Raw genomic sequence first — 27,860 nt, 5'->3', positions numbered from 1 at the left:
ATGGCAGGCGACGGCGACGACGTGAAGGATGAGCTGCAGGATATGCGGACACAGATTGATGGACTTGCCACCGACATCAAGACGATGCATGAACGGATGGATTCCACGGTCACTACGTCGAACGAGCGGTTCGATCAGCTAGACCTCTCGCAGACAGCCACCAAGACCACGCTCGACACCATCGTGTCACGCCTCGACTCATTGAGCACGCTGGTCGCAGATCTCCAGAACGATTATGTTGGTGACACGGAGCAGGACGGTGGAGACCGTAAAGGCCGCGCTCGCCGTGTGCCACGCCGTCCCGGTAATGATTCTTTTGCTAAGATAAAATTTAAAATTCCATCTTTTAACGGCAAATATGATCCTGCTGCATATCTTGATTGGGAATTAGAAGTCGACCAGAAATTTTCATGCCATGATATTCCTGCTAATTCTCAAGTTAAAGCTGCTATTAGTGAATTTACTGATTTTGCTTTAATTTGGTGGCGTGAATATAAACAAAAACATCCCGCTACAGTTCCAACCACATGGGATCAATTAAAAGCTGCTATGCGATACAGATTTGTACCTTCTTATTATGCTCGCGATTTGCTTAATAAAATGCAATGTTTTCAGCAAGGTTCACAATCTGTAGAGGACTATTACCAGGAATTGCAAAAAGGCATGATTCGGTGTGGGTTAGTTGAGGAAAACGATGCTGCTATGGCACGTTTTCGTGGTGGTTTAAACCGTGAAATTCAGGATATACTTGATTACAAAGAGTATTATGATATGACCACATTATTTGAATTTGCTTGCAAAGCTGAACGTCAAATACAGGGACGCCGCTCGAAGCCATATTCTAACTCTTTTGCAGGACGAAGCTCGACATCCGGTTCAGCACCCGCGCCCCCTGCACCGTCCACACCCACCACTACACCACGTGAGCGGGCAGCCACTTCTGCAGGTACTCCTCCGTCCACAGGTGCAGTTCCTTCCACACGCCGCACACGGGATATTCAGTGCTTTCGTTGCCAAGGATTTGGCCATGTGTCTCGGGAATGTCTGAACAAGCGTGCCTTGCTCATTCGTGACGATGGTGAGTATTCTTCCGCTAGTGATTCTGACGATATTCAACCCGCTATGCTTGCCACTGACCATGCAGCAAAGACGGACGTACATGTCAACCCGGACGACGCCGATAGATATGAAAGTCTTGTTGTGCAGCGTGTTCTTAGTACACAGGTCGCTACGCCTGAGACGAATCAGCGACACACTCTTTTCCATACCAAGGGCGTTGTGCAAGAGCGATCCATTCGCATCATCATTGACAGCGGCAGCTGCAACAATTTGGCGAGTACCGCGCTGGTTGAGAAGTTGTCTTTACCCACTCGTAAGCATCCACATCCATATCACATTCAATGGCTTAATGATGGTGGGAAAATTAGAATTACTCGTTCGGTCCGTGTTCCTTTCTCCATGGGTGCTTATTCTGATTTTGTCGATTGTGATGTTATTCCCATGGAAGTATGCTCTCTGTTACTTGGGCGACCTTGGCAATATGATACTGATAGCTTGCATCATGGTCGTTCCAATCACTATTCTCTCATGTTTAAGGGTCAAAAAATAATTATACATCCAATGACACCTGAACAAATTCTTAAAGATGATCTTGCTCGAGCTGCTAAAACTGCTAAACAACTTGCACCATCGACCTCTGTTAATTCTGAAATCAAGTTAAATGCTCCTGTTTTGCTTGCTACACGTGCTGATTTTGATAAGTTACACGATGCTACTTTGCCATGCTATGCCCTTATATGCTCTCGTGTGCTCGTTTCCCTTGATGATACACCGTCTTTGGATATTCCCCCTGCTGTTGCTAACATTTTGCAGGAGTACGCTGATGTCTTTCCAAAAGATTTGCCACCAGGCCTTCCACCACTTCGTGGCATTGAGCACCAGATCGACCTCATTCCCGGCGCACAGCTCCCGAACCGCGCCCCGTACCGTACAAATCCGGATGAGACAAAGGAGATCCAGCGACAGGTACAGGCGTTGCTTGACAAGGGTTATATTCGTGAGTCTCTTAGCCCTTGCTCTGTTCCTGTGTTACTTGTTCCAAAGAAAGATGGCTCTTGGCGTATGTGTGTAGACTGTCGTGCTATTAATAACATTACCATTCGCTACCGATATCCTATACCACGCCTTGATGATATGCTAGATGAGCTTAGTGGTGCCATTATTTTTACTAAGATTGATTTGCGTAGTGGCTACCATCAGATTCGCATGAAATTAGGTGATGAATGGAAAACGGCTTTTAAAACGAAATTTGGGTTATATGAATGGTTGGTTATGCCGTTTGGTTTGACGAATGCTCCCAGCACTTTTATGCGTTTGATGAATGAAGTTCTGAGGCCCTTCATAGGATTGTTTGTAGTTGTCTATTTTGATGATATCCTTATTTACAGCAAGTCTATGGAGGAGCATTTAGACCATTTGCGTGCTGTTTTTGATGCGTTGCGTGCGGCCAATTTATTTGCTAACATCGAAAAATGCATGTTTTGCACACAACGTGTCTCGTTTCTTGGCTATGTTGTTACTCCACAGGGTATTGAGGTGGATAGCAGCAAGATCGATGCCATTCGGGCGTGGCCTACACCGACGACGGTCACACAAATTCGAAGCTTTCTTGGCCTTGCAGGTTTCTACCGCAGGTTTGTTCGTGATTTTAGCTCCATTGCAGCGCCTCTACATGAGCTTACAAAGAAGGATGTCCCCTTTGCTTGGAGTGATTCGCAAGAGGTTGCGTTCAGCACCTTGAAAGATAAGTTAACCAATTCTCCTCTCTTGCAGTTGCCTGATTTTACTAAAGTGTTTGAGCTTGAATGTGATGCTAGCGGTATTGGGCTAGGTGCTGTTTTGTTACAAGAAGGAAAACCTGTTGCCTATTTTAGCGAGAAATTAAGTGGTGCTAGCTTGAATTATTCTACTTATGATAAGGAGCTTTATGCTTTAGTGCGCACTTTGCATACTTGGCAGCACTACCTTTGGCATCGCGAGTTTATAATTCATTCTGATCATGAGGCTTTAAAACATATTCGTACCCAAACAAACCTGAACCGTCGTCATGCTAAATGGGTAGAATTCATTGAGTCTTTTCCTTACATTATTAAACACAAGAGCGGGAAAGAAAATGTTATTGCTGATGCTTTGTCTCGTCGCTATACCATGCTATCACAGTTAGATTTTAAAATTTTTGGCCTGCAAACTGTGAAGGATCAATATGTGGATGATGCTGATTTTAAAGATGCTTTTGCCCATTGTATTCATGGCAAACCATGGGGCAAATTTCACATACAGGACGGGTTCCTGTTTCGCGCTAACAAGCTGTGTGTTCCAGCTAGCTCGGTTCGTCGTTTGTTGTTACAGGAAGCGCATGGAGGCGGTCTCATGGGGCACTTTGGCGTCTACAAGACGCATGAGGTGCTGGCTGCTCATTTCTTTTGGCCCCGGATGCGCGCTGATGTTGAGCGCCTTGTTGCACGTTGCAATACTTGCCAGAAAGCTAAGTCACGATTGAACAACCATGGTTTGTACATGCCTTTGCCTGTTCCTACTTCCCCTTGGCTTGATATTTCTATGGACTTTGTTTTGGGATTGCCTCGAACTAAGAAGGGGAGGGACAGTATTTTTGTGGTTGTTGATCGTTTCTCCAAAATGGCTCATTTTATACCTTGTCATAAGACTGATGATGCTAGCAATATTGCTGAATTGTTCTTTAAAGAGATTATTCGTTTGCATGGTATTCCAACTACAATAGTCTCTGATCGTGATGCTAAGTTTCTCAGTCATTTTTGGCGATCACTGTGGAATAAAATGGGAACTAAATTGCTGTTTAGCACTACTTGTCACCCTCAGACTGATGGGCAAACTGAGGTGGTTAATCGAACTTTGTCAACCATGCTTAGGGCTGTTTTAGATAAAAACTTGAAACGTTGGGAGGATTGCTTGCCTCATGTTGAGTTTGCTTATAATCATGCAACGCATTCTTCTACAAAAATGTGTCCCTTTCAGATTGTTTATGGTTATATTCCTCGAGCGCCCATTGATTTGTTTGTTCTTGATGCTGAGGACGCTCCACACATAGATGCCGCTGCACATATTGATCAAATGATTAGCTTGCATGAACAAACTAAACAAAACATTGCTACTGCTAATGCTAAATATCAGGTTGCGGGTAGTAAAGGGAGAAAACATGTTACTTTTGAACCGGGTGATCTGGTTTGGTTGCATTTAAGAAAGGATCGTTTTCCTACTTTACGTCGTTCTAAATTGATGCCACGTGCTGCTGGTCCTTTTAAAGTACTAACCAAGATTAATGATAATGCTTACATCCTTGACCTGCCTGTGGAGTTTGGTGTTTCCACGAGTTTTAATGTTGCAGATTTGAAACCTTATGCGGGCGAAGATGAGGAGTTGCCGTCGAGGACGACTTCAATTCAAGAAGGGGAGGATGATGAGGACACCACGAGTACATCTACACCAGCAGCACCTCAGGCGCCTCCAGTTGATCATCTAGGGCCAATCACTCGGGCCCGTGCGAGAGAATTAAACTTCATCATGCTGTTAAGGAACGAAGGGCCAGCGGAATAAGAAGATGGCCCAACAGGGCAGCCCAGGTGGGGCGCCTAGGGCTGGCAGCCGCCGCCTTTTCCCTGGTGGCGCCCCCCCCTCCTGCCGTCGATCTGGACTCCAGGGGCTGCGCCCCCTTTATTTAGTCGGAGTCCCTTTTGTTTACAACTCGAGTTTTGTTTTACATCTAGCTTTAGCTACTCTCGAACACGGCAATTCCGCGCCGTCTTTGTGTGATTCAGAACTCCACCTTCGAGCGATAATTGTGATTGCTCGCGTCTTTTTCTTGTTCGTTTTTCGATTGCGTGCAGGAAACGATCTTCGTGATCAGGCTGATCTCGCACCGGCGAGGTTGGTAACCATCGGGAGTTGGTTCAGCGATTGCATTGGCGCTTCGGGTTCGCTCGTCGTAGTCGGATCGTGAGGGTCTACTTCCACCAGATCGAAATTATCTCCACTCACCGAAAGATCGGGCACTCCCCTTCTATCAGATTCCACATGACCCATGTCACCAAGGAGCTCCATCGGGCGCATGCAGAATGATTTCCGAGCCTATGTTACGCTCGACGCAAACCGTACACCTATCTTGCGTCAAGATTAGCACTATCTCTAAACGGACCGAAATGAGCTTCCACTTGAGCCTCGTCACCTAGTGGTGCCATCGGTTGTGTCCAAAATGATCTCAGAGCCTATGGTACGTCTAGCGTAAACCATACACCTATCTTGCTCCGACACTAACACTGTCTCCAAAAGGAAAGAAGTGAGATTTGATGAGGACATCAACACCGATCATACATCCACGCCGTCCACGCCGACACCTGCTGGTCCTATTACCCGTGCTCGTGCTCAAACACTTAATCATCAAGTGAGTTCCTTCTTGAGCTCTTGTCCATCCTGTTTAGATCTTGGAGACACGTGCACTCTTGTTTTGATTAGGAATCAAGGAGAAGAACGAAAGGGAAAAGGACTCGCGTAGGCTGGATTCGGACTGCAGCACACCTCCAACTTGCGACGGTCGCCACGGTTACATACGGAGTCGGATTGGGGTGATTCTGGACTTGTTGGAAAGCTAATAAAGTCTACTTTCATACGGATCTGACCTCATACTCATACCTTCTCACAAACGGCGTCAACAGCCCAAAAATCACCAAGAGGTCTATTCTGTCCAGGGTGCTGCGCCACCTTAAGTTAGCCCAATGGGCTTGTATCGTTTAGAGTCCAGTAGGGATGCGTCCTAGGGTTGGAGCATGACCCAAACTCTCTTGTGGTCGTCCTCCACATGTCATATACCCCTTAGCCGCCACCAGGAACACTTGGGTTTTGTTTAGATCAAGTTTAGCCTTTGCTACTTGCTTGTAGGCGCGCGTGCTGATCCAGCCGCCCGTCTCCTTGTCTTTGGAACCCCACTCAAAATAAGATTCAGTTTGAGGCTTTCAATTCCATCTTGCAAATTCAGTGCTTGTTTCCTTGTTCTTGCTAGTTCTTCGATTGCTTGCAGGACGGGAGCCCTAGTGGCTGGTTGTCGCGCTCCACAAGATCGTGACGGCCTTTGGAGGTGGTGTATCGGTTGCTAAGGTGCGGTCTTGGAAGGCTGTAGTCGGGCCGTGAACGTCATCTCCATCCACCAAATCGAGTGATCTCACGCCTCTCATCGAAAGATCGTCCATAAACCCTAGCGGGTTCATATCAGTTGGTATCAGAGCAAGGTTTATCGGTGAGAGACTTGTAATTCTTCGCTGTTTTTATTTTTCCTATAGTCCAAAAAAGCCAAAAAAATAGTAGATTAGTTTCCTACAATCCTATAGACCTTTGGGCCATGGCTAGTGCTACCTAGTTAGGGCTTGTTGAGTCATCGGTTGCATCGGTTGTGTCAAGTTGCTTGTCTTAGTTTTAGTCCTTTAGAGTTTTGAGTTCTTGTCATGTTCTATCACAACACGCGCTATCATATAGTCTCTCTGTTGGCCGAATCCAAGTAGGGTTTGAAGTTTGAATCGGACAAGGAATTGGCTGTTCCTCTCTGTTGGCCGAATCCAAGTAGGTTTTCAAAGGTTGATTTGCGTAGTGGGTACCACCAGATTCGTATGAAATTGGGAGATGAATAGAAAACTGCTTTCAAAACCAAGTTCGGTCTATATGAGTGGTTAGTCATGCCTTTTGGGTTAACTAATGCACCTAGTACTTTCATGAGATTAATGAACGAGGTTTTGCGTGCTTTCATTGGGAAATTTGTTATCGTCTACTTTGATGATATACTGATTTATAGCAAATCCATGGATGAACACCTTGATCACTTACGTGCTATTTTCAATGCTCTACGTGATGCATGTTTGTTTGGTAACCTTGAGAAGTGCACTTTCTGCACCGATCGAGTATCGTTTCTTGGCTATGTTGTCACTCCACAGGGAATTGAGGTTGATAAAGCCAAGGTGGAAGCTATACAAGGATGGCCTATACCCACGATGGTCACACAAGTGCGGAGTTTCCTAGGACTTGCTGGTTTCTATCGCCGTTTTGTGAAGGACTTCAGCACCATTGCTGCACCATTGAATGAGCTTACAAAGAAGGGAGTGCCCTTTTCTTGGGGCAAAGCACAAGAGCACGCCTTCCATGTGCTGAAAGATAAGTTAACACATGCACCTCTACTCCAACTCCCTGATTTTAATAAGACTTTCGAGCTTGAATGTGATGCGAGTGGAATTGGATTGGGTGGTGTTTTGTTACAAGAAGGAAAACCTGTTGCATACTTTAGTGAGAAATTGAGCGGGCCTATTCTTAATTATTCTACATATGATAAGGAATTATATGCTCTAGTGCGGACATTAGAAACATGGCAGCATTATTTGTGGCCCAAAGAATTTGTTATACATTCTGATCATGAATCTTTGAAGCATATTCGTAGTCAAGGAAAACTGAATCGTAGACATGCAAAATGGGTTGAATTTATTGAATCTTTTCCTTATGTTATCAAACACAAGAAAGGGAAGGATAATATCATTGTAGATGCATTGTCTAGGAGATATACTTTGCTGAATCAACTTGATTACAAGATCTTTGGGTTAGAAACAATTAAAGACCGATATGCTCATGATGCTGATTTTAAAGAAGTGCTACTGCATTGTAAAGATGGGAAAACGTGGAACAAATTCATCCTCAATGATGGGTTTGTGTTTAGAGCTAACAAGCTATGCATTCCAGCTAGCTCCGTTCGCTTGTTGTTGCTGCAGGAAGCGCATGGAGGTGGCTTGATGGGGCATTTTGGAGCGAAGAAGACGGAGGACATTCTTGCTGGTCATTTCTTTTGGCCAAAGATGCGACGAGACGTGGAGAGATTTGTTGCTCGCTGCACAACATGTCAAAAGGCTAAGTCCCGATTGAATCCACACGGTTTGTATATGCCTCTTCCTGTTCCTAGTGCTCCTTGGGAGGATATTTCTATGGATTTTGTGTTGGGATTGCCACGGACTAGGAAAGGGCGAGATAGTGTTTTTGTGGTTGTGGATCGATTCTCTAAAATGGCACATTTCATACCATGTCATAAAACTAATGATGCTACAAATATTGCTGATTTGTTCTTTCGAGAAGTTGTTCGCTTGCATGGTGTGCCAAATACAATTGTTTCTGATCATGATGCTAAATTTCTTAGCCATTTTTGGAGAACTTTATGGGCCAAATTGGGGACTAAGCTTTTATTTTCCACCACTTGTCACCCCCAAACTGATGGTCAAACTGAAGTTGTGAATAGAACTTTGTCTACTATGTTAAGGACTATTTTAAAGAAGAATAATGTGGGAAGATTGTTTGCCTCATATTGAGTTTGCTTATAATCGTTCGCTGCATTCTACTACGAAGATGTGTCCCTTTGAGATTGTTTATGGCTTGTTACCACGTGCTCCTATTGATTTAATGCCATTGCCAAGTTCTGAAAAGTTGAATTTTGATGCTAAGCAACGTGCTGAATTGATGCTAAAACTACATGAAACCACTAAAGAAAACATAGAGCGCATGAATGCTAAGTACAAATTTGCTGGAGATAAAGGTAGAAGGGAATTGATTCTTGAACCTGGAGATTTGGTTTGGTTGCATTTGTGAAAGGATAGGTTTCCTGAATTAAGAAAATCTAAATTGATGCCTAGAGCGGATGGTCCTTTTAAAGTGATGCAACGAATAAATGAGAATGCATATAAGCTTGATCTTCCTGCAGATTTTGGGGTTAGTCCCACATTTAACATTGCAGATTTGAAGCCTTATTTGGGTGAGGAAGATGAGCTTGAGTCGAGGACGACTCAAATTCAAGAAAGGGAGGATGATGAGGACATCAACACCGATCATACATCCACGCCGTCCACGCCGACACCTGCTGGTCCTATTACCCGTGCTCGTGCTCGAACACTTAATCATCAAGTGAGTTCCTTCTTGAGCTCTTGTCCATCCTGTTTAGATCTTGGAGACACGTGCACTCTTGTTTTGATTAGGAATCAAGGAGAAGAACGAAAGGGAAAAGGACTTGCGTAGGCTGGATTCGGACTGCAGCACACCTCCAACTTGCGACAGTCGCCACAGTTACATACGGAGTCGGATTGGGGTGATTCTGGACTTGTTGGAAAGCTAATAAAGTCTACTTTCATACGGATCTGACCTCATACTCATACCTTCTCATAAACGGCGTCAACAGCCCAAAAATCACCAAGAGGTCTATTCTGTCCAGGGTGCTGCGCCACCTTAAGTTAGCCCAATGGGCTTGTATCGTTTAGAGTCCAGTAGGGATGCGTCCTAGGGTTGGAGCATGACCCAAACTCTCTTGTGGTCGTCCTCCACACATCATATACCCCTTAGCCGCCACCAGGAACACTTGGGTTTTGTTTAGATCAAGTTTAGCCTTTGCTACTTGCTTGTAGGCGTGCGTGCTGATCCAGCCGCCCGTCTCCTTGTCTTCGGAACCCCACTCAAAATAAGATTCAGTTTGAGGCTTTCAATTCCATCTTGCAAATTCAGTGCTTGTTTCCTTGTTCTTGCTAGTTCTTCGATTGCTTGCAGGACGGGAGCCCTAGTGGCTGGTTGTCGCGCTCCACAAGATCGTGACGGCCTTTGGAGGTGGTGTATCGGTTGCTAAGGCGCGGTCTTGGAAGGCTGTAGTCGGGCCGTGAACGTCATCTCCATCCACCAAATCGAGTGATCTCACGCCTCTCATCGAAAGATCGTCCATAAACCCTAGCGGGTTCATATCAAGATTCAACATGACCCACGTCACCTAGGAGTTCCCTTGGTTGCATCCAAAATGATTTCCTAGCCTATGTTACGTTCGACACAAACCGTGCATCTATCTTGCGTTAAGATTAGCACTATCTCCAAACGTACCGAAACGAGCTTGCACTTGAGCATCATCACCTTGTGGTACCATCGGGTGCGACTAAAATGATTTCTGAGCCTATGGTATGTCTAGTGCAAACCATGCACCTATCTTGCACCGACACTAACACTATCTCCAAACAGAAAGAAGAGATATTCCACATGAGCCACGTCACCAAGGAGCTCCATCGGGTGCATGCAGAATGATTTCCGAGCCTATGTTACGCTCGATGCAAACCATGCACATATGTTGCGTCAAGATTAGCAGTATGTCTAAACGGACCAAAACAAGCTTCCACTTGAGCCTCGTCACCTAGTGGTGCCATCGGTTGCGTCCAAAATGATCTCAGAGCGTATGGTAGGTCTAGCACAAACCATACAACTATCTTGCACCGACACTAACACTGTCTCTAAAAGGAAAGAAGTGAGATTCAACATGACCCACGTCACCTAGGAGTTTCATTGGGTGCTTCCAAAATGATTTCCTAGCCTATGGTATATGTTCAATGCAAACCGAGCACCTATCTTGCATCAAGATTAGCACTATCTCCAAACGTACCGAAATAAGCTTCCACTTGAGCCTCGTCACCTAGTGGTTCCATCGGGTGCGACCAAAATGATTTCTGAGCCTATAGTACGTCTAGTGCAAACCATGCACCTATCTTGCACCGACGCTAACACTACCTCCAAACAGAAAGAAGAGAGATTCCACATGACCCACGTCACAAAGGAGCTCCATCAGGTGCATGCAAAATGATTTCCAAGCCTATGTTACGTTCGACACAAACTGTGCAGCTATCATGCGTCAAGATTAGCACTATCTCTAAGCGGACCGGAATGAGCTTCCACTTAAGCCTTGTCTCCTAGTCATACCATTGGTTGCGTCCAAAATGATCTCAGAGCCTATGGTACGTCTAGCGCAAACCATGCACCTATCTTGCACCGACACTAACACTGTCTCCAAACTGAAAGAAGTACGATTCCACATAACCCACGTCACCTAGTAGTTCCATTGGGTGCATCCAAAATGATTTCCTAGCCTATGGTACGATCGACGCAAACCATGCATCTATCTTGTGTTAAGATTAGCACTATCTCCAAACGTACCGAAATGAGCTTCCACTTGAGCATCGTCACCTTGTGGTACCATCGGGTGCGACCAAAATGATTTCTGAGCCTATGGTATGTCTAGTGCAAACCATGCACCTATCTTGCACCGATGCTAACACTACCTCCAAACAGAAAGAAGAGAGATTCCACATGACCCACGTCACCAAGGAGCTCCATCGGGTGCTTGCAGAATGATTTCCGAGCCTATGTTACCCTTGATGCAAACCGTGCACATATCTTGCGTCAAGATTAGCACTATCTCTAAACGGACCGAAATGAGCTTCCACTTGAGCCTCGTCACCTAGTGGTGCCATCGGTTGTGTCCAAAACGATCTCAGAGCATATGGTAGGTCTAGCGCAAACCATACAACTATCTTGCACTGACACTAACACTGTCTCCAAAAGGAAAGAAGTGAGATTCAACATGACCCACGTCACCTAGGAGTTTCATTGGGTGCTTCCAAAATGATTTCCTAGCCTATGGTATATGTTCAACGTAAACCGTGCACCTATCTAGCGTCAAGATTAGCACTATCTCCAAACGTACCGAAATGAGCTTCCACTTGAGCCTCGTCACCTAGTGGTACTGTCGGGTGCGACCAAAATGATTTATGAGCCTATAGTATGTCTAGTGCAAACCGTGCACCTATCTTGCACCGACGCTAACACTACCTCCAAACAGAAGGAAGAGAGATTCCACATGACCCACGTCACAAAGGAGCTCCATCGAGTGCATGCAAAATGATTTCCAAGCCTATGTTACGTTCGACGCAAACCGTGCACCTGTCATGCGTCAAGATTACCACAATCTCTAAGCGAACCGAAACGAGCTTCCACTTGAGCCTTGTCAACTAGTTGTATCATCAGTTGCGTCCAAAATGATCTCAGAGCCTAAGGTACGTCTAGCACAAACCATGCACCTATCTTGCCCCGACACTAACACTATCTCCAAACTAAAAGAAGTACGATTCCACATAACCCACGTCACCTAGTAGTTCCATTGGGTGCATCCAAAATGATTTCCTAGCCTATGGTACGTTCGACGCAATCTGTGCATCTATCTTGTGTTAAGATTAGCACTATCTCTAAACATACCGAAATGAGCTTTCACTTGAGCATCGTCACCTTGTGGTACCATCGGGTGCGACCAAAATGATTTCTGAGCCTATGGTATGTCTTGTGCAAACGATGCACCTATCTTGCACCGACGCTAACACTACATCCAAACAGAAAGAAGAGAGATTTCACATGACCCACGTCACCAAGGAGCTCCATCGGGTGCATGCAAAATGCTTTCCAAGCCTATGTTACGTTCGACACAAACCATGCACCTATCTTGCGTCAAGATTAGCACTATATCTAAGAGGACCGAAACGAGCTTTCACTAGAGCCTTGTCACCTAGTGGTACCATCGGTTCACTAACACTACCTCCAAATGGAAAGAAGAGAGATTCCACATGACCCACGTCACCAAGGAGCTCCATCGGGTGCATGCAGAATGATTTCCGAGCATATGTTACGCTCGACGCAAACCATACACCTATCTTGCGTCAAGATTAGCACTATCTCTAAACGGACCAAAACAAGCTTCCACTTGAGCCTCGTCACCTAGTGGTGCCATCGGTTGCGTCCAAAATGATCTCAGAGCCAATGGTACGTCTAGTGCAAACCATACACCTATCTTGCACCGACACTAACACTGTCTCCAAAAGGAAAGAAGTGAGATTCAACATGACCCACATCACCTAGGAGTTCCATTGGGTGCATCCAAAATGATTTCCTAGCCTATGTTACGTTCGACACAAACCGTGCATCTATCTTGCGTTAAGATTAGCACTATCTCCAAACGTACCGAAACGAGCTTGCACTTGAGCATCGTCACCTGGGGGTACCATCGGGTGTGACTAAAACGATTTATGAGCCTATGGTATGTCTAGAGCAAACCATGCACCTATCTTGCACCAACGCTAACACTACCTCCAAACAGAAAGAAGAGAGATTCCACATGACCCACGTCACCAAGGAGCTCCATCGGGTGCATGCAAAATGATTTCCATGCCTATGTTACGTTCGACACAAACCATGCACCTATCTTGCGTCAAGATTAGCACTATATCTAAGAGGACCACTTGAGCCTTGTCACCTAGTGGTCCCATCGGTTTTGTCCAAAATGATCTCAGAGCCTATGGTACGTCTACCGCAAACTATGCACCAATCTTGCACCGACACTAACACTGTCTCCAAACCAAAAGAAGTAAGATTCCACATAACCCACGTCACCTAGGAGTTCCATTGGGTGCATCCAAAATGATTTCCTAGCCTATGGTAAGTTCGACGCTAACCGTGCATCTATCTTGCGTTAAGATTAGCACTATCTCCAAACGTACTGAAATGAGCTTCCACTTGAGCATCGTCACCTTGTGGTTCCACCGACGCTAACACTACCTCCAAATAGGAAGAAGAGAGATTCCACATGACCCATGTAACCAAGGAGCTCCATCAGGTGCATGCAAAATGATTTCCGAGCCTATGTTACATTCGATGCAAACCGTGCACCTATCTTGCGTCAAGATTAGCACTATATCTAAGAGGACCAAAACAAGCTTCCACTAGAGCCTTGTCACCTAGTGGTACCATCGGTTCACTAACACTACCTCCAAACGGAAAGAAGAGAGATTCCACATGACCCACGTCACCAAGGAGCTCCATCGGGTGCATGTAGAATGATTTCTGAGCCTATGTTACGCTCGACGCAAACCGTACACCTATCTTGTGTCAAGATTAGCACTATCTCTAAACAGACCAAAACGAGCTTCCACTTGAGCCTCGTCACCTAGTGGTGCCATCGGTTGCATCCAAAATGATCTCAGAGCCTATGGTACGTCTAGCGCAAACCATACACCTATCTTGCACCGACACTAACACTGTCTCCAAAAGGAAAGAAGTGAGATTCAACATGACCCACGTCTCCTAGGAGTTCCATTGGGTGCATCCAAAATGATTTCCTAGCCTATGGTACGTTCGACGCAAACTGTGCATCTATCTTGTGTTAAGATTGGCACTATCTCTAAACGTACCGAAATGAGCTTCCACTTGAGCATCGTCACCTTGTGGTACCATCGGGTGCGACCAAAATGATTTCTGAGCCTATGGTATGCCTAGTGCAAACCATGCACCTATCTTGCACCGACGCTAACACTACCTCCAAACAGAAAGAAGAGAGATTCCTCATGACCCACATCACCAAGGAGCTCCATCGGGTGCATGCAAAATGATTTCCAAGCCTATGTTACGTTCGACGCAAACCGTGATCTTGCGTCAAGATTAGCACTATCTCTAAGTGGACTAAAACGAGCTTCCACTTGAGCCTTATCACCTAGTGGTCCCATCAGTTGCGTCCAAAATGATCTTAGAGCCTATGGTACGTCTAGCGCAAACCATGCACCTATCTTGCACCGACACTAACACTGTCTCCAAACCGAAAGAAGTAAGATTCCACATAACCCACGTCACCTAGGAGTTCCATTGGGTGCATCCAAAATGATTTCCTAGCCTATGGTACGTTCGACGCAAACCATGCATCTATCTTGCGTTAAGATTTGCACTATCTCCAAACGTACCGAAATGAGCTTCCACTTGAGCATCGTCACCTTGTGGTACCATCGGGTGCGACCAAAACGATTTATGAGCCTATGGTATGTCTAGTGCAAACCATGCACCTATCTTGCACCGACGCTAACATTACCTCCAAACAGAAAGAAGAGAGATTCCACATGACCCATGTCACCAAGGAGCTCCATCGGGTGCATGCAAAATGATTTCCGAGCCTATGTCACGTTCAACGCAAACCGTGCACCTATCTTGCGTCAAGATTAGCACTATATCTAAGCAGACCGAAACGAGCTTCCACTAGAGCCTTGTCGCCTAGTGGTACCATTGGTTCACTAACACTACCTCCAAACGGAAAGAAGAGAGATTCCACATGACCCACGTCACCAGGAGCTCCATCGGTTGCATGTAGAATTATTTCCGAGCCTATGTTACGCTCGACGCAAACCGTACACGTATCTTGCGTCAAGACTAGCACTATCTCTAAATGGACCGAAACGAGCTTCCACTTGAGCCTCATCACCTAGTGGTGCCATCGGTTGCGTCCAAAATGATCTCAGAGCCTATGGTACGTCTAGCGCAAACCATACACCTATCTTACACTGACACTAACACTGTCTCCAAAAGGAAAGAAGTGAGATTTAACATGACCCACGTCACCTAGGAGTTCCATTGGGTGCATCCAAAATGATTTCCTAGCCTATGGTATATGCTCGACGCAAACCATGCACCTGTCTTGTGTCAAGATTAGCACTATCTCCAAACGTACCGAAATGAGCTTCCACTTGAGCCTCGTCACCTAGTGGTACCATCGGGTGCGACCAAAACGATATCTGAGCCTATGGTACGTCTTGTGCAAACCATGCACCATTCTTGCACTGACGCTAACACTACCTCTAAACAAAAAGAAGAGAGATTCCACATGACCCACGTCACCAAGGAGCTCCACCGGGTGCATGCAAAATGATTTCCAAGCCTATGTTACTGTCGGTGCGGGACCCATGGGATACCCCACAAGGATGGGAGAAGAACTAGCCTGACTAGGATTCTTCCCCTGTAATCTTAGTAGTAGTATTATCCTGTAATCCTACTAGGAACTCTCATTGTAAACCGACTAGGACTCTGGCCTCCTGACTATATAAAGGAGGGCAGGGCTCCTTGAGTCTAGAGGTTTGAGACAACAATTGTACAACACAACACTGTACGATCAATCCAACGCAAAGGCTAACACCGACTAGACGCAGAACTACTCTCACCAAGACGACAGTTGGCAAGAAGGGGGGCAGAATCAGAATATACGGAAGCCAGAACGCTTGATAGATTCCCCTATTTTGCGAACAGACTTGCTTCAATATGACTACCTCACAAGTTCAAGCCATCTAACCACTCTAAGTATGATGGCAAGACCAAACCAAAGCAATGGCTTAGGATTTACTCACAATCGATTGAATTAGCCAGAGGAGACGATGACATCAAGACCTTGTTCTTTCCCATGGCCCTAGAAACCATGCCACTCCAATGGTTTGACAAATTGAATCTAGGATCAATCAGAAATTGGGAAGACTTGCAAAGAGCTTTCTGTGAAAATTTTGCAGGAATTATTACACATCCAATCACCCACGTAGAGCTAAAAGGACTCAAATAGAAAGGAGGTGAAAGTCTCAAAAATTACTATCGATGATTTGGTGAACTACGAGCTTAAGTACATGACATCACACAACGAGAAGTAATCGAAGCCTTCTTTCACAGAATCATGGCTAGGTGGCAATTTCAAGACTTCTGCAAAGAAAACCCAAGAAACAATGAAGAATTCAGAAGAACGGTGGAAAAGATGATTACTGCAGAGGAGAAGACACGAGAAAGATTCCTGGATAGAAACAACAAAGACAACCCGGACAGGCAAATTCCTTGAAACAGCAGACATCAGGAGAGAAAGCGTGGTCTAGACAACACAGTAGCAATGGCTGACAAATCAAAGAAATTTACCAAGCCCAGAAGATATGATGACATTGAGAACATATGTTGCCCCTTGCACCCCAACGAAAAGCACACCATCGAAAATTGCTACAGCTTCAACGAAAGATACACTAGAAAAGATAGCAAGGGAAACAATAAAGAAGACAATTAGAAAAAAGGAGACAACCTTGAAGATAAGGGATTCCAAAACTCTAGGGGAACAATGGCAGTAATCTTTGCTGGGGTTCCAGATTCTAGAAGCAAACATCAAGAAAAACTAGCGTTATGAACCATCATGGCAGCAGAACCTGCTACACCAAGATATCTCAATTGGTCAGAGTATCCAATCCAATTTTCAAGAGAAGACCAATGGACCAGCGTAGGAAACGTAGGCCATTACCCACTGGTTCTAGATCCAACCATTGTCGGTATAACCGTTACAAAAGTACTAATCGATGGAGGAGCCAGACTCAACATCATTTTTTCAGAAACTCTAAGGAAGATGGGACTATAACTCGCCAGGATGATCACACCAACAAGCACACCTTTTTATGGCATAGTACCCGGCAAGGCAACAATGCCACTTGGACAAATCACTCTACCGGTTACCTTTGGAACTCCCTCAAACTACCATACAGAGTTCATCAAGTTTGAAGTCGCAGACTTTGATTCATCATATCACGCAATCCTCGGGCGCTTGGCACTAGCAAAATTCATGGCAATACCGCATTATCCATACCTATTGCTTAAGATGCCAGGGCCTAACGGTGTTCTTTCTCTTCGGAGTGATTTAAAGCGCGCATTTGACTGTGATGTGCAGGCTATTCAAATTGCAGCAAGAGCACAAGCAAACGATGGAAGAAAAGAAATAGTCACTATTGCCGCAGAAATAAGTCAAGAAGAACTAGAGATACCAGCTAAAAAGCTAAGCATCCTAGCACCACCAAAAGAAGCCGACGTCAAGCAAATCGACCTGGGCACCGGTGATCCCTCAAAAACGGCAACCATCAGTGCACACCTATCAGCAAAATAGGAACTCGCGCTCACAAACTTTCTTTGGGACAACAAAGATATCTTTGCTTAGAAGCCAGCCGACTTGCCAGGGGTCCCAAGAGAGTTAGCTGAGCACAGAATTGATATCAATGAAGGCTCTAAGCCTATGAAACAACGACTATGACAATTCTCTCCCAACAAGAAGGCAGCAATTAAAAAGGAAATTACAAAACTAATGGCAGCCGGATTCATCAGAGAAATCCTTCATCCAGATTGGCTAGCAAACCCAGTTCTAGTACAGAAAAAGAATATGGACGAGTGGCGCATGTGTGTCGACTACATAGATCTCAACAAACACTGCCCGAAAGATCTGTTCAGGCTACCACGCATTGATCAGATAGTTGATTCAACAGCAGGATCTGCCCTATTATCCTTTCTGGACTGCTATTCCGGATATCACCAGATCGCATTGAAAGAACAGGACCAAAGCAAGACATCTTTCATCACTCTGTTCGACGCCTACTGCTACAAGACCATGTCATTTGGACTCAAGAATGCTGGAGCCACTTACCAAAGAGCTATCCAAACATGACTTGGAGATCAGATCGGTGAAAATGTAGAAGCATACGTGGATGACGTGGTTGTAAAAACAAAGAACCCAGATGCACTGATTGAAGACTTAAAACAAACCTTCGAGAATCTGAAAAGATGGAGGTGGAAATTGAACCCAAACAAGTGTGTATTCGGAGTTCCTTCAGGACAACTACTCAGATTCTTGGTCAGTCATCGCGGAATCGAAGCAAGCGCCAAGCAAATTCGAGCCATAATAGAGATGGGCCCTCCTCGAAGCATCAAAGATGTACAAAAACTAATAGGCTACATGGCGGCACTCAATTGTTTCATTTCGAGACTCGGCGAAAAAGGGTTACCTTTCTTTAAATTGCTAAAGAAGACAGACAAGTTCGAGTGGACAGAAGAAGCCATTGAAGCTTTCAAGAAACTTAAGGCATACCTCACATCCTCACTAGTCCTAACACCTACAAAGAAAGATGAAGACATGATGCTATACATTGCGGCAACTTCTACTGTAGTCAGCACGGCAATAGTAGTGGAAAGAGAAGAAGAAGGGCGCGTGTATAAAGTACAACGCCCAGTATACTACATCAGCGAAGTACTGTCAGAATCAAAAATCCAGTACCCACATGTGCAAAAACTACTATACACCCTACTGATCACTTCACGCAAGCTTCGTCACTATTTTGAAAGCCACAAGATTACCGTGGTGATAGATTTTCCACTAGGAGACATCTTACACAACAAAGATGCAACAGGGCGCATATCCAAGTGGGCAGTTGAACTCGGTGCTCTCAACATCAATTTCACCCCGCGGAAAGCAATTAAATCCTAAGCCCTTACTGATTTTGTTACCGAATGGACAGAAATTCAACAACCCGTGTCAAGCACCATCCTTGATCATTGGAAGATGTACTTTGATGGATCACTCAAGCTAGGCAGAGCCGGTGTAGGCGTCCTCCTAATTTCTCTAGACAGAAAACAACTCAAGTATGTCCTTCAGATATTATGGCAAGCTACCAACAATGAAGTAGAATATGAAGCTCTCATCCTCGGGCTACGAGTGGCAATTACCCTCGGAATCAAGCGATTACTCATATACAGTGATTCGGCAGTAGTCATCAACCAAGTCAACAAAGATTGGGATTGCACCAAAGAAAACATGGGTGCTTACTGTGCTAAAATCCGAAAACTCGAAAAACTTTTCCAAGGATTAGAAATTCTACATGTCCTGCGGGATTCTAATATTGCGGCAGACATCCTCGCCAAGCTTGGATCAGATAGGGCAAAGGTCCCACCCGGTGTATTCATAGAGGAGCTATCAGCTCCCACTATCAAACAACCCGGTGAGATAACCCCTAAAATCTCAGCCAAAGACAACCAGATCTTGGTAATCACCACTTCATGGACCCAGGTTTTTATTGATTACATGAAAGAGAATAAGTTGCCAACGGAAAAATAGGAAGCCACACGAGTTATCCGCAGAAGCAAGAATTACGTCCTAGTAGGAGACAAGCTCTATAGAAGAGCCGCATCATCAGGAGTACTCCTAAAATGCATCTCATTTGAAGAAGGCAAACAAATCCTAGACGAAATACACTCAGGTTGCTGTGGAAATCATGCTGCTTCAAGAACACTAGTCGGCAAAGCATTTCGCACTGGTTTCTACTGGCCAACCGCTTTGAAAGACGTAGAAGAACTCATCAGAAGATGCAAAAGTTATCAGATGTTCGCAAGACAGGCTCATGTGCTAGCCCACAACCTCATCTACATACCACCTACTTGGACCTTCTCCTGCTGGGGGCTGGATCAAGTAGGACCTCTCAAGAAAGCAAAAGGCGGATTCAAGTACATCTTTGTAGCAATTGACAAGTTCACCAAGTGGATCGAATACAAACCACTCGCAAAATATAGCACAGCCAAAGCAGTCGAGTTCATCCAAGACATTATGCACCGCTTCGGCATGCCCAATCGAATCATCATAGATTTGGGTTCTCCCTTCACAGCTATAGAATTCAAAAGTTGGGCACAAGATTGTGGCTTTAGCATAGATTACGCATCAGTCGCACATCCAGAAGCCAACGGGTAGGTAGAAAGGGCTAATGGACTCATACTAGCCGTATTGAAACCAAGACTACATGAAGAACTAGTAGACTATGGATCAAAATGGATTGAAGAATTACCCAAGGTTGTATGGGGGCTACGAACTCAAATAAGCAGAGCCACCGGATACTCACCTTTCTTCCTGATGTACAGATCAGAAGCCGTACTACCCGTAGACTTGATCTGGACGTCACCAAGGATAGAGCAATATGACAAAGGAGAAGTAGAACACACCCGAAGATTAGAACTCGACAGTACAGAAGAAGTCAGAGTAAACGCTACCCTACAATCAGCAAAATACCTCCAAGGACTAAGGCGCCACTACAACAAAAATACACAGTCTAGATCATTACAAGTCAGAGACCTAGTACTAAGAAGAATACAAAAAACCAATGGACGCCACAAACTACTTAGTCCATGAGAAGGTCCTTTTATCATCACAAAAGTCATCGGACCAGGCACATACAAGCTCATAACTAAAGACAGAAAAGAAGTCAACAATACATGGCACATCAGTAAGCTACGAAGATTCTACGCATGAAAACAACTCAAGGGAAAATATGTGTACAAGACACAAGAGATCAACGTTCATGATCAACAAAGATAGCCCTCACCAAAAACATATGTATCATTGTGACACATCAATATTCATGATCAATAAAGATGATTCTCTCTCGACAAACATATGTATCATCATGGCTTTCTCCGAGTTGTTTCTTAAATGTAAAATGGCCAAAAAGACGCCTAAGCATCCCGGCCGAGAGCAAAATAGCTGAAAAGACGCTTGAGCCCGCCGATGAGGGTAGCTAACAAGCTAACACCCGAAATAAAAATGCAAAATGGCTGAAAAGACGCCTGAGCATCCCGGCCGAGAGCAAAATAGCTAAAAAGACACTTGAGCCCACCGATAAGGGTAGCTAACAATCTAACACCCGAAATAAAAAGCAAAATGGCTGAAAAGACGCCTGAGCATCCCAGCCAAGAGCAAAATAGTTGAAAAGATGCTTGAGCTCACCGATGAGGGTAGCTAACAAGCTAACACCCGAAATAAAAATGCGAAATGGCTGAAAAGACGCCTGAGCATCACGGCCGAGAGCAAAATAGCTAAAAAGACGCTTGAGCCCGCCAATGAGGGTAGCTAACAAGCTAACACCTGAAATAAAAAGCAAAATGGCTGAAAAGACGCCTGAGCATCCCGTCCGAGAGCAAAATAGCTGAAAAGGCGCTTGAGCCCACCGATGAGGGTAGCTAACTAGCTAACACCCAAAATAAAAAACAAAATGGCTAAAAAGACGCCTGAGCATCCTGGCCGAGAGCAAAATAGCTGAAAAGACGCTTGAGCCTGCCAATGAGGGTAGCTAACAATCTAACACCCGAAATAAAAAGCAAAATGGCTGAAAAGACGCCTGAGCATCCTAGCCGAGAGCAAAATAGCTGAAAAGATGCTTGAGCTCGCCGATGAGGGTAGCTAACAAGCTAACACCCGAAATAAAAATGCAAAACGGCTGAAAAGATGGCTGAGCATCCCGGCCGAGAGCAAAATAGCTAAAAAGATGCTTGAGCCCGCCGATGAGGGTAGCTAACAAGCTAACACCTGAAATAAAAAAGCAAAATGGCTGAAAAGACGCCTGAGCATCTCGGCCGAGAGCAAAATAGCTGAAAAGACGCTTGAGCCCGCCGATGAGGTTAGCTAACTAGCTAACACCCGAAATAAAAAAAACAAAATGTCTAAAAAGACGCCTGAGCATCCCAGCCGAGAGCAAAATAGCTGAAAAGACGCTTGAGCTCACCGATGAGGGTAACTAACAAGCTAACACCCGAAATAAAAATGCAAAATGGCTGAAAAGACGCCTGAGCATCCCGGCCGAGAGCAAAATAGCTAAAAAGACGCTTGAGCCCGCCAATGAGGGTAGCTAACAAGCTAACACCCGAAATAAAAAGCAAAATGGCTGAAAAGACGCCTGAGCATCCTGGCCGAGAGCAAAATAGCTGAAAAGACGCTTGAGCCCGCCGATGAGGGTAGCTAACTAGCTAACACCCAAAATAAAAAACAAAATGGCTGAAAAGACGCCTGAGCATCCCAACCGAGAGCAAAATATTTGAAAAGACGCTTGAGCCCGCCGATGAGGGTAGCTAACAATCTAACACCCGAAATAAAAAGCAAAATGGCTAAAAAGATGCCTAAGCATCCCAGCCGAGAGCAAAATAGCTGAAAAGACGCTTGAGCTCGCCGATGAGGGTAGCTAACAAGCTAACACCCGAAATAAAAATGCAAAATGGCTGAAAAGACGGCTGAGCATCCCGGCCGAGAGCAAAATAGCTAAAAAGATGCTTGGGCCCACCGATGAGGGTAGCTAACAAGCTAACACCTGAAATAAAAAGCAAAATGGCTGAAAAGACGCCTGAGCATCCCGCCCGAGAGCAAAATAGCTGAAAAGACGCTTGAGCCTGCCGATGAGGGTAGCTAACTAGCTAACACCCGAAATAAAAAAATAAAATGGCTGAAAAGATGCCTGAGCATCCCAGCCGAGAGCAAAATAGCTGAAAAGACGCTTGAGCCCGCCGATGAGGGTAGCTAACAAGCTAACACCCGAAATAAAAAGCAAAATGGCTGAAAATACGCCTGAGCATCCCGGCCGAAGCAAAATAGCTAAAAAGATGCTTGAGCATGCCGATGAGGGTAGCTAACAAGCTAACACCCAAAACGACTGAAACTAAGCCTAAGCATAGACCATAGCAATTTCAAGACAAGACCCTCCAGCTACTTGTTCCAAATAGCAAGAGGCTCGGGGGCTACACTGGAGATACCCAAGAACACAAAGATCTACATATAACGAGTTGTTTACACGGCACAAAAGAAGGCCAGACAAGCACTCGACAAATCAAGAAAGGTTGTCAACACTAAGACCTATATATAACAAGTACCCAAGAACACAGAGATCTACATATAATGAGTTGTTTACATGGCACAAAAGAAGGCCATACAAGCACTCGACAGATCAAGAAAGGTTGTCAACACTAAGACCTATATATAACAAGTTATTTACATGGGACAGAAAAGTACTCGACAAATCAAGAAAGTTTGTCAAGATAGCGCGCAGAATTGTTTACAAGGCAAAGACGAGAGAAAGACAAAGTACTCGACAATTCAAGTAACTCTGACCAATTGGACAAATCATCCAAGGAATAAACATGGCATCCGGGCAAAGAAGACATCAACAAAAAATCTTCTTTCAAAAAGAAGTATAATGTCATATTACAAGGCACATGCATAAAGGTCAAATACATCAAGCCTCATCATTAGGAGAAGGGATAACAATATTAAGATTATCTACTATTCTACTAGCTAAGTCTTCAACCTCAGGCTCCATCCTCTCAATGGCATCAATGTATTCTTGACTATCAGCTTCCTCTGCTATCTTGGACAAAGGAGCCGCTGGAGCAAGAACCCAGACCTGGGCTAGGACATTCTTGGTGCACAGTTGAGCGCACCTCTTCATAAACTCTTGGAAACGAGTCAGAATTTGAGGAATTAACTGAGCCCAAGATTGCCCATCATCCGCTGGAGTTCAGAGAACATCGGCTACTAAACGAAAGGATTCCCACAAAGCTTTCTAGTTTTCAGTAGCCATCGCCAACTTGCCAGACAAGTCTTCAATAGTTTTTTGGGCCTGCACAAGATCTCTATCATCTCCACGCCTAATCAACTTAGCAAGCGCAAGTTCCTCCTCAGCATGAGTAATTACCTCCTCAGCCTTGTTGTGACTCGTACGAACAAGAGTCTTCATTTCATCAACGCCCTCCGAGAGCTTCTGCTTTTCAACCCAGAGAGTTGGACAAGACAACAAACAACAAGTCAGTAGAAAGGAGAATTTGAATGCAGAAGGAAACAAAAAGAACTTGCAATACCGTTGCACTCCTTCATAGCCTCCAAGTTCATCATGGCCTCCGAATTCTTTTGAGCCTCCTAGAAAGCAGCATCCCTCTGCTTTTTGGTCTCAACAACCTGGGCACGAAGAGATATTTCCTCCTAATGCATTTGACGCTCAGCCTCCATCTCAGCCTAGAGGAGGTCAAGATCAGCTTTCAGGGCGCTCACATCAGAAGACAACTTTTTCTCGTTTTCAGATGAGAAAAAGAAGCCGGTATGATCATGAGAGAAGGACTGAGCAAAAAGAGACAAAGAAAAACAAAGCATAAGGACAGAAGAAAAATGAACATCCAAAGAAGGAATAGCAGAAAAACTTACCTGGAGCTTTTCTCTAACAGAAGTCACAAGGGTCGATAAGCTTCCCTAGGCAGCAGTTAACTCCGATAGTCAATGAGTGGCATCAAACTACTGCACCACATCATCAGCAAAAGTGGACCACTAGAGGCAAGAGAAGGAGAAGCCGGCCAAGGCGAAGAAGGCACAACCAAAACAATCTCTCGGGAAGCCAAGGCCAATCCCTCAGAAGGACCCACCGCAATGGCCACGGTCACCTCTGGGGCAACCAAATCAGTAGCGTCATCGTCGCTAGAAAGCTTCGTCGCCCCCATAGCCACTTCACCGATAGTGCGCTGCGAGTCCTGAGGCTCAGTACTCAGTGGCACAACAGAGGGCTGATAAGAAGTCGATGGGGGGACGAGAGAAGATGAAGGCCTGAAAGTTGATAAGAGAACTCGCCAATGAGAACAAGAGAAAAGCAAAACAAAAGCAAAGAGACGAAACCAGAATCCACTCACCCAGCTGTCTTCTTCTTTGTAAAACAAAAAGAAGACCTCGCGGGAGGAACCACGGCAGCAAAAACGTCCCCGCCTCTAGGCGGTAGGAGCAGTATAGCCGGTACCAGAGCTACGGAAGAACTCAGCTCTAGAGCTATAGAAGAACCTGATGCAGGAGGCCCAGAAGAGCTCATACCCGATGACCATTTACTACAAAAAGATCAAGACCAAAGTCAAAACAAAAAGAAGGTTTCAAGTGTAGGGAAATAAGAAAACAACTCACGGCCACATAAGGGGCACATCATCGTCCTCTTCCTCCTCAGTCTTGACCAAGGCCACCAAAGCACCAGCTGAAAAAGGAACAAAAGTACTCGGTTCAAGACAAAAACGAGAAGACAAAGGGACATAGTGTATTAATATGCTCACCTAAGAGCATGCTAGCTACAACTAGAGTACCTGGACGAGTACTTGGCTGGCGAGACTTCTTGGAAGAAGGTAAACCAGATGAAGAACCATCCACTCGCCCCCTCTTCGAGACACTACGAGGACCTCGAGGGACTAGACAAGGAACATATTCTTCATATACATCAACAAATCTAGAAGAAACTCCTAGAAACACTATGGTGATTGGGAACTTACTAGTTACAGAAGCCCCGGCAAAGTTCTCCCCAGTATTCACCACGGCAGGGAGGACATCAAGAGGGATCGGGTCAATAAAGTTGCGCCCCAATCCCTATGAAAAGAATAAAACAACAAGACAAGGAAAATTAAGCAAAAATGGATACAGTAGAAAAAATACAGAAAGTACCCGCGTGAAGAGAAGATGACTTACAGCTAGGGGCGGGTTGTTGGTGGAGAACTCGAAGACAGTAAGCGGGACAACGCTTGCTCCTTTCAGCAACTTCTAGAGACGCTCGAGTACCTCCTCGTCGGTCAACTCAAGGGCTGGGACCATGCGCGATGGATCCTCAGCCCTAGAGTACTCGAAGCCAAGGTGCTCTCACTCCTTCAGAGGCTGAACATGGCGACGAAGAAAGCTTGAGACAATACCGAAGCCGGTCAAGCCCTACTATTTCAGAATACTTATCCTATCAAGAAATGGCTGGATTGCCTGAACCTCAGCCGTCATCATAGGGTTCTTATCACATCAGTCATTAACCAAGGGACTAGATCCAGAGTGGATAGCAAGAGAAGGGATCAGATTGGCGGCATAAAACCAGTCGACACACTAATCCCTTACAGAATCAACTAGGTCATAGTTAAAGAACTTGCTCTTAAGACCCTGGCAAAATTGAATCCCGTAGCCACCAAGAACACTGGTGTCTTCACGGTGGGGTTGGGGTTTCAGGCAAAAGAAGTAACGAAAGAGAGAAAGAGAAGGGGGAATTCCAAGGAAAGTTTCACAAAGATGAATGTGGGGGGTATGACCCCAGATACACACGGCAGGCCACATGGGCTACACCTCCAGGGGCGGTCCAGCCCACGAGAAGGAGCCTTGCGGGGCACGATTCTGCTCGGCGCCTCCCACAAGGCATGGGAAGGATATCCGGAAGATGTCACGTAGTCTGATAGGATATGCACAATCCCATGTTTCTTGTAATCTGTTATTACTTTCCGGTTATCTCTCAGATCTAACCGACTTGTAACCTTGCCCCCCAGACTATATAAGGCGGGCAGGGACCCCCTACAAAATCACGGCAAATCATACGATAGCTAATACAAACCAACAGACCATAGGAGTAAGGTATTACGTCATACTAATGGCCTGAACCTGTATAACTCACGTGTCTCTGTTGCCTTATTGTTCTTGATTACATGCTCCTCTACCGATCAATCTACTATCATGGGATACCCCTCGATGGACTGCCGACGATATTCTATTGACAGTTGGCGCGCTAGGTAGGGGTGTGCGTACTGTTTCCTTGTCGAACAAGATGGCTTTTTTCGTAGGCTCTTCGTTCCTCCCGCAGCCTAGCCAGATCTTCACGGTCGGATCCATCACGTGGGTCATCAACGCCAATGGAGTCAGAGAGCTTCTCGAGCCGGTGCAGATCCGTTCTGCGCCGACCACCCTCGCACCTACGACCGTAGATCCAATCTCGAAACCACTTCCGGGGTCGACTTCATCAGCCACTCGCTGCTCGCTTCCTCGCTATCGGAGGAGGCACGTCAACAATGACGATCTGATCGAGTCTATCGATCGGGTCGGCCTGAAACTCGTCAATTGCCTCTCCATTGCTGAGTCGACTCTGGACACCCTTGTTCAGCACCGATCACCTTCCGATCTAGATCTATCGGTGTCTAGTGCTCGGCAAACCTTCGGGCTCGCCGCCCTACCCTTCGGGCTCACCAACACCGCCGCTACGTATCAGGATGCCCTGAGGGGCAAAATCACCAACTGGCTCGCCGACCAGCCTCCACCAACCATCAACATGCTGCACGCCAGCTGGGGTCCCGGAACATCCCTCCAAACTATCCTTGAGGAAAATCCAGACTTCGAGTCTCAAGGCTCCATGGAGTCCCTCATCGAGACCTTCACCAAGCAACCTCTCCTCCGGCCTTTCCGGGGTGGCACAATCTTCAACGTCAGTATCGACAGCCCCTGTCGGAACGGCGAAACAGATGAGGAACGCGCCACCCATGAAAACAGGAACGCCAACCGTGCACAACACCATGATAACGAACGCACCATTGCGATGGCCGAGGCCGCTCATGATAACCAGTTCGATTCACAAGGAAGGCCCCTCCATCGCAACCTCAATGAAGAATTCCTCCGCATTGACGGCCACGACGTTTTCAAAACTCTGAGCGCCAATCTAGCCGTGGCCGCCAACAAACTTGCACACCTCCCGTAG

The 27,860-nt window shown here is 45.6% G+C and overlaps 1 protein-coding gene across 1 annotated transcript; it reads left to right on the top strand.

Moving 5' to 3' along the window:
• On the top strand, positions 1-27,860 carry LOC136491725 (uncharacterized). The gene is made up of 3 exons (XM_066487977.1): positions 1-3,387; positions 4,054-4,209; positions 27,273-27,860. Exons 1-3 carry the CDS (start codon positions 1-3, stop codon positions 27,858-27,860), a joined length of 4,131 nt encoding a protein of 1,376 aa, XP_066344074.1.

The sequence above is a fragment of the Miscanthus floridulus genome, chromosome 11, assembly GCF_019320115.1.
Source record: "Miscanthus floridulus cultivar M001 chromosome 11, ASM1932011v1, whole genome shotgun sequence".
Classification (NCBI taxonomy): Eukaryota; Viridiplantae; Streptophyta; class Magnoliopsida; order Poales; family Poaceae; genus Miscanthus; species Miscanthus floridulus.
Note: the sequence above shows the minus strand (reverse complement) of the source record. Positions and strands in the feature narration are given on the sequence as shown.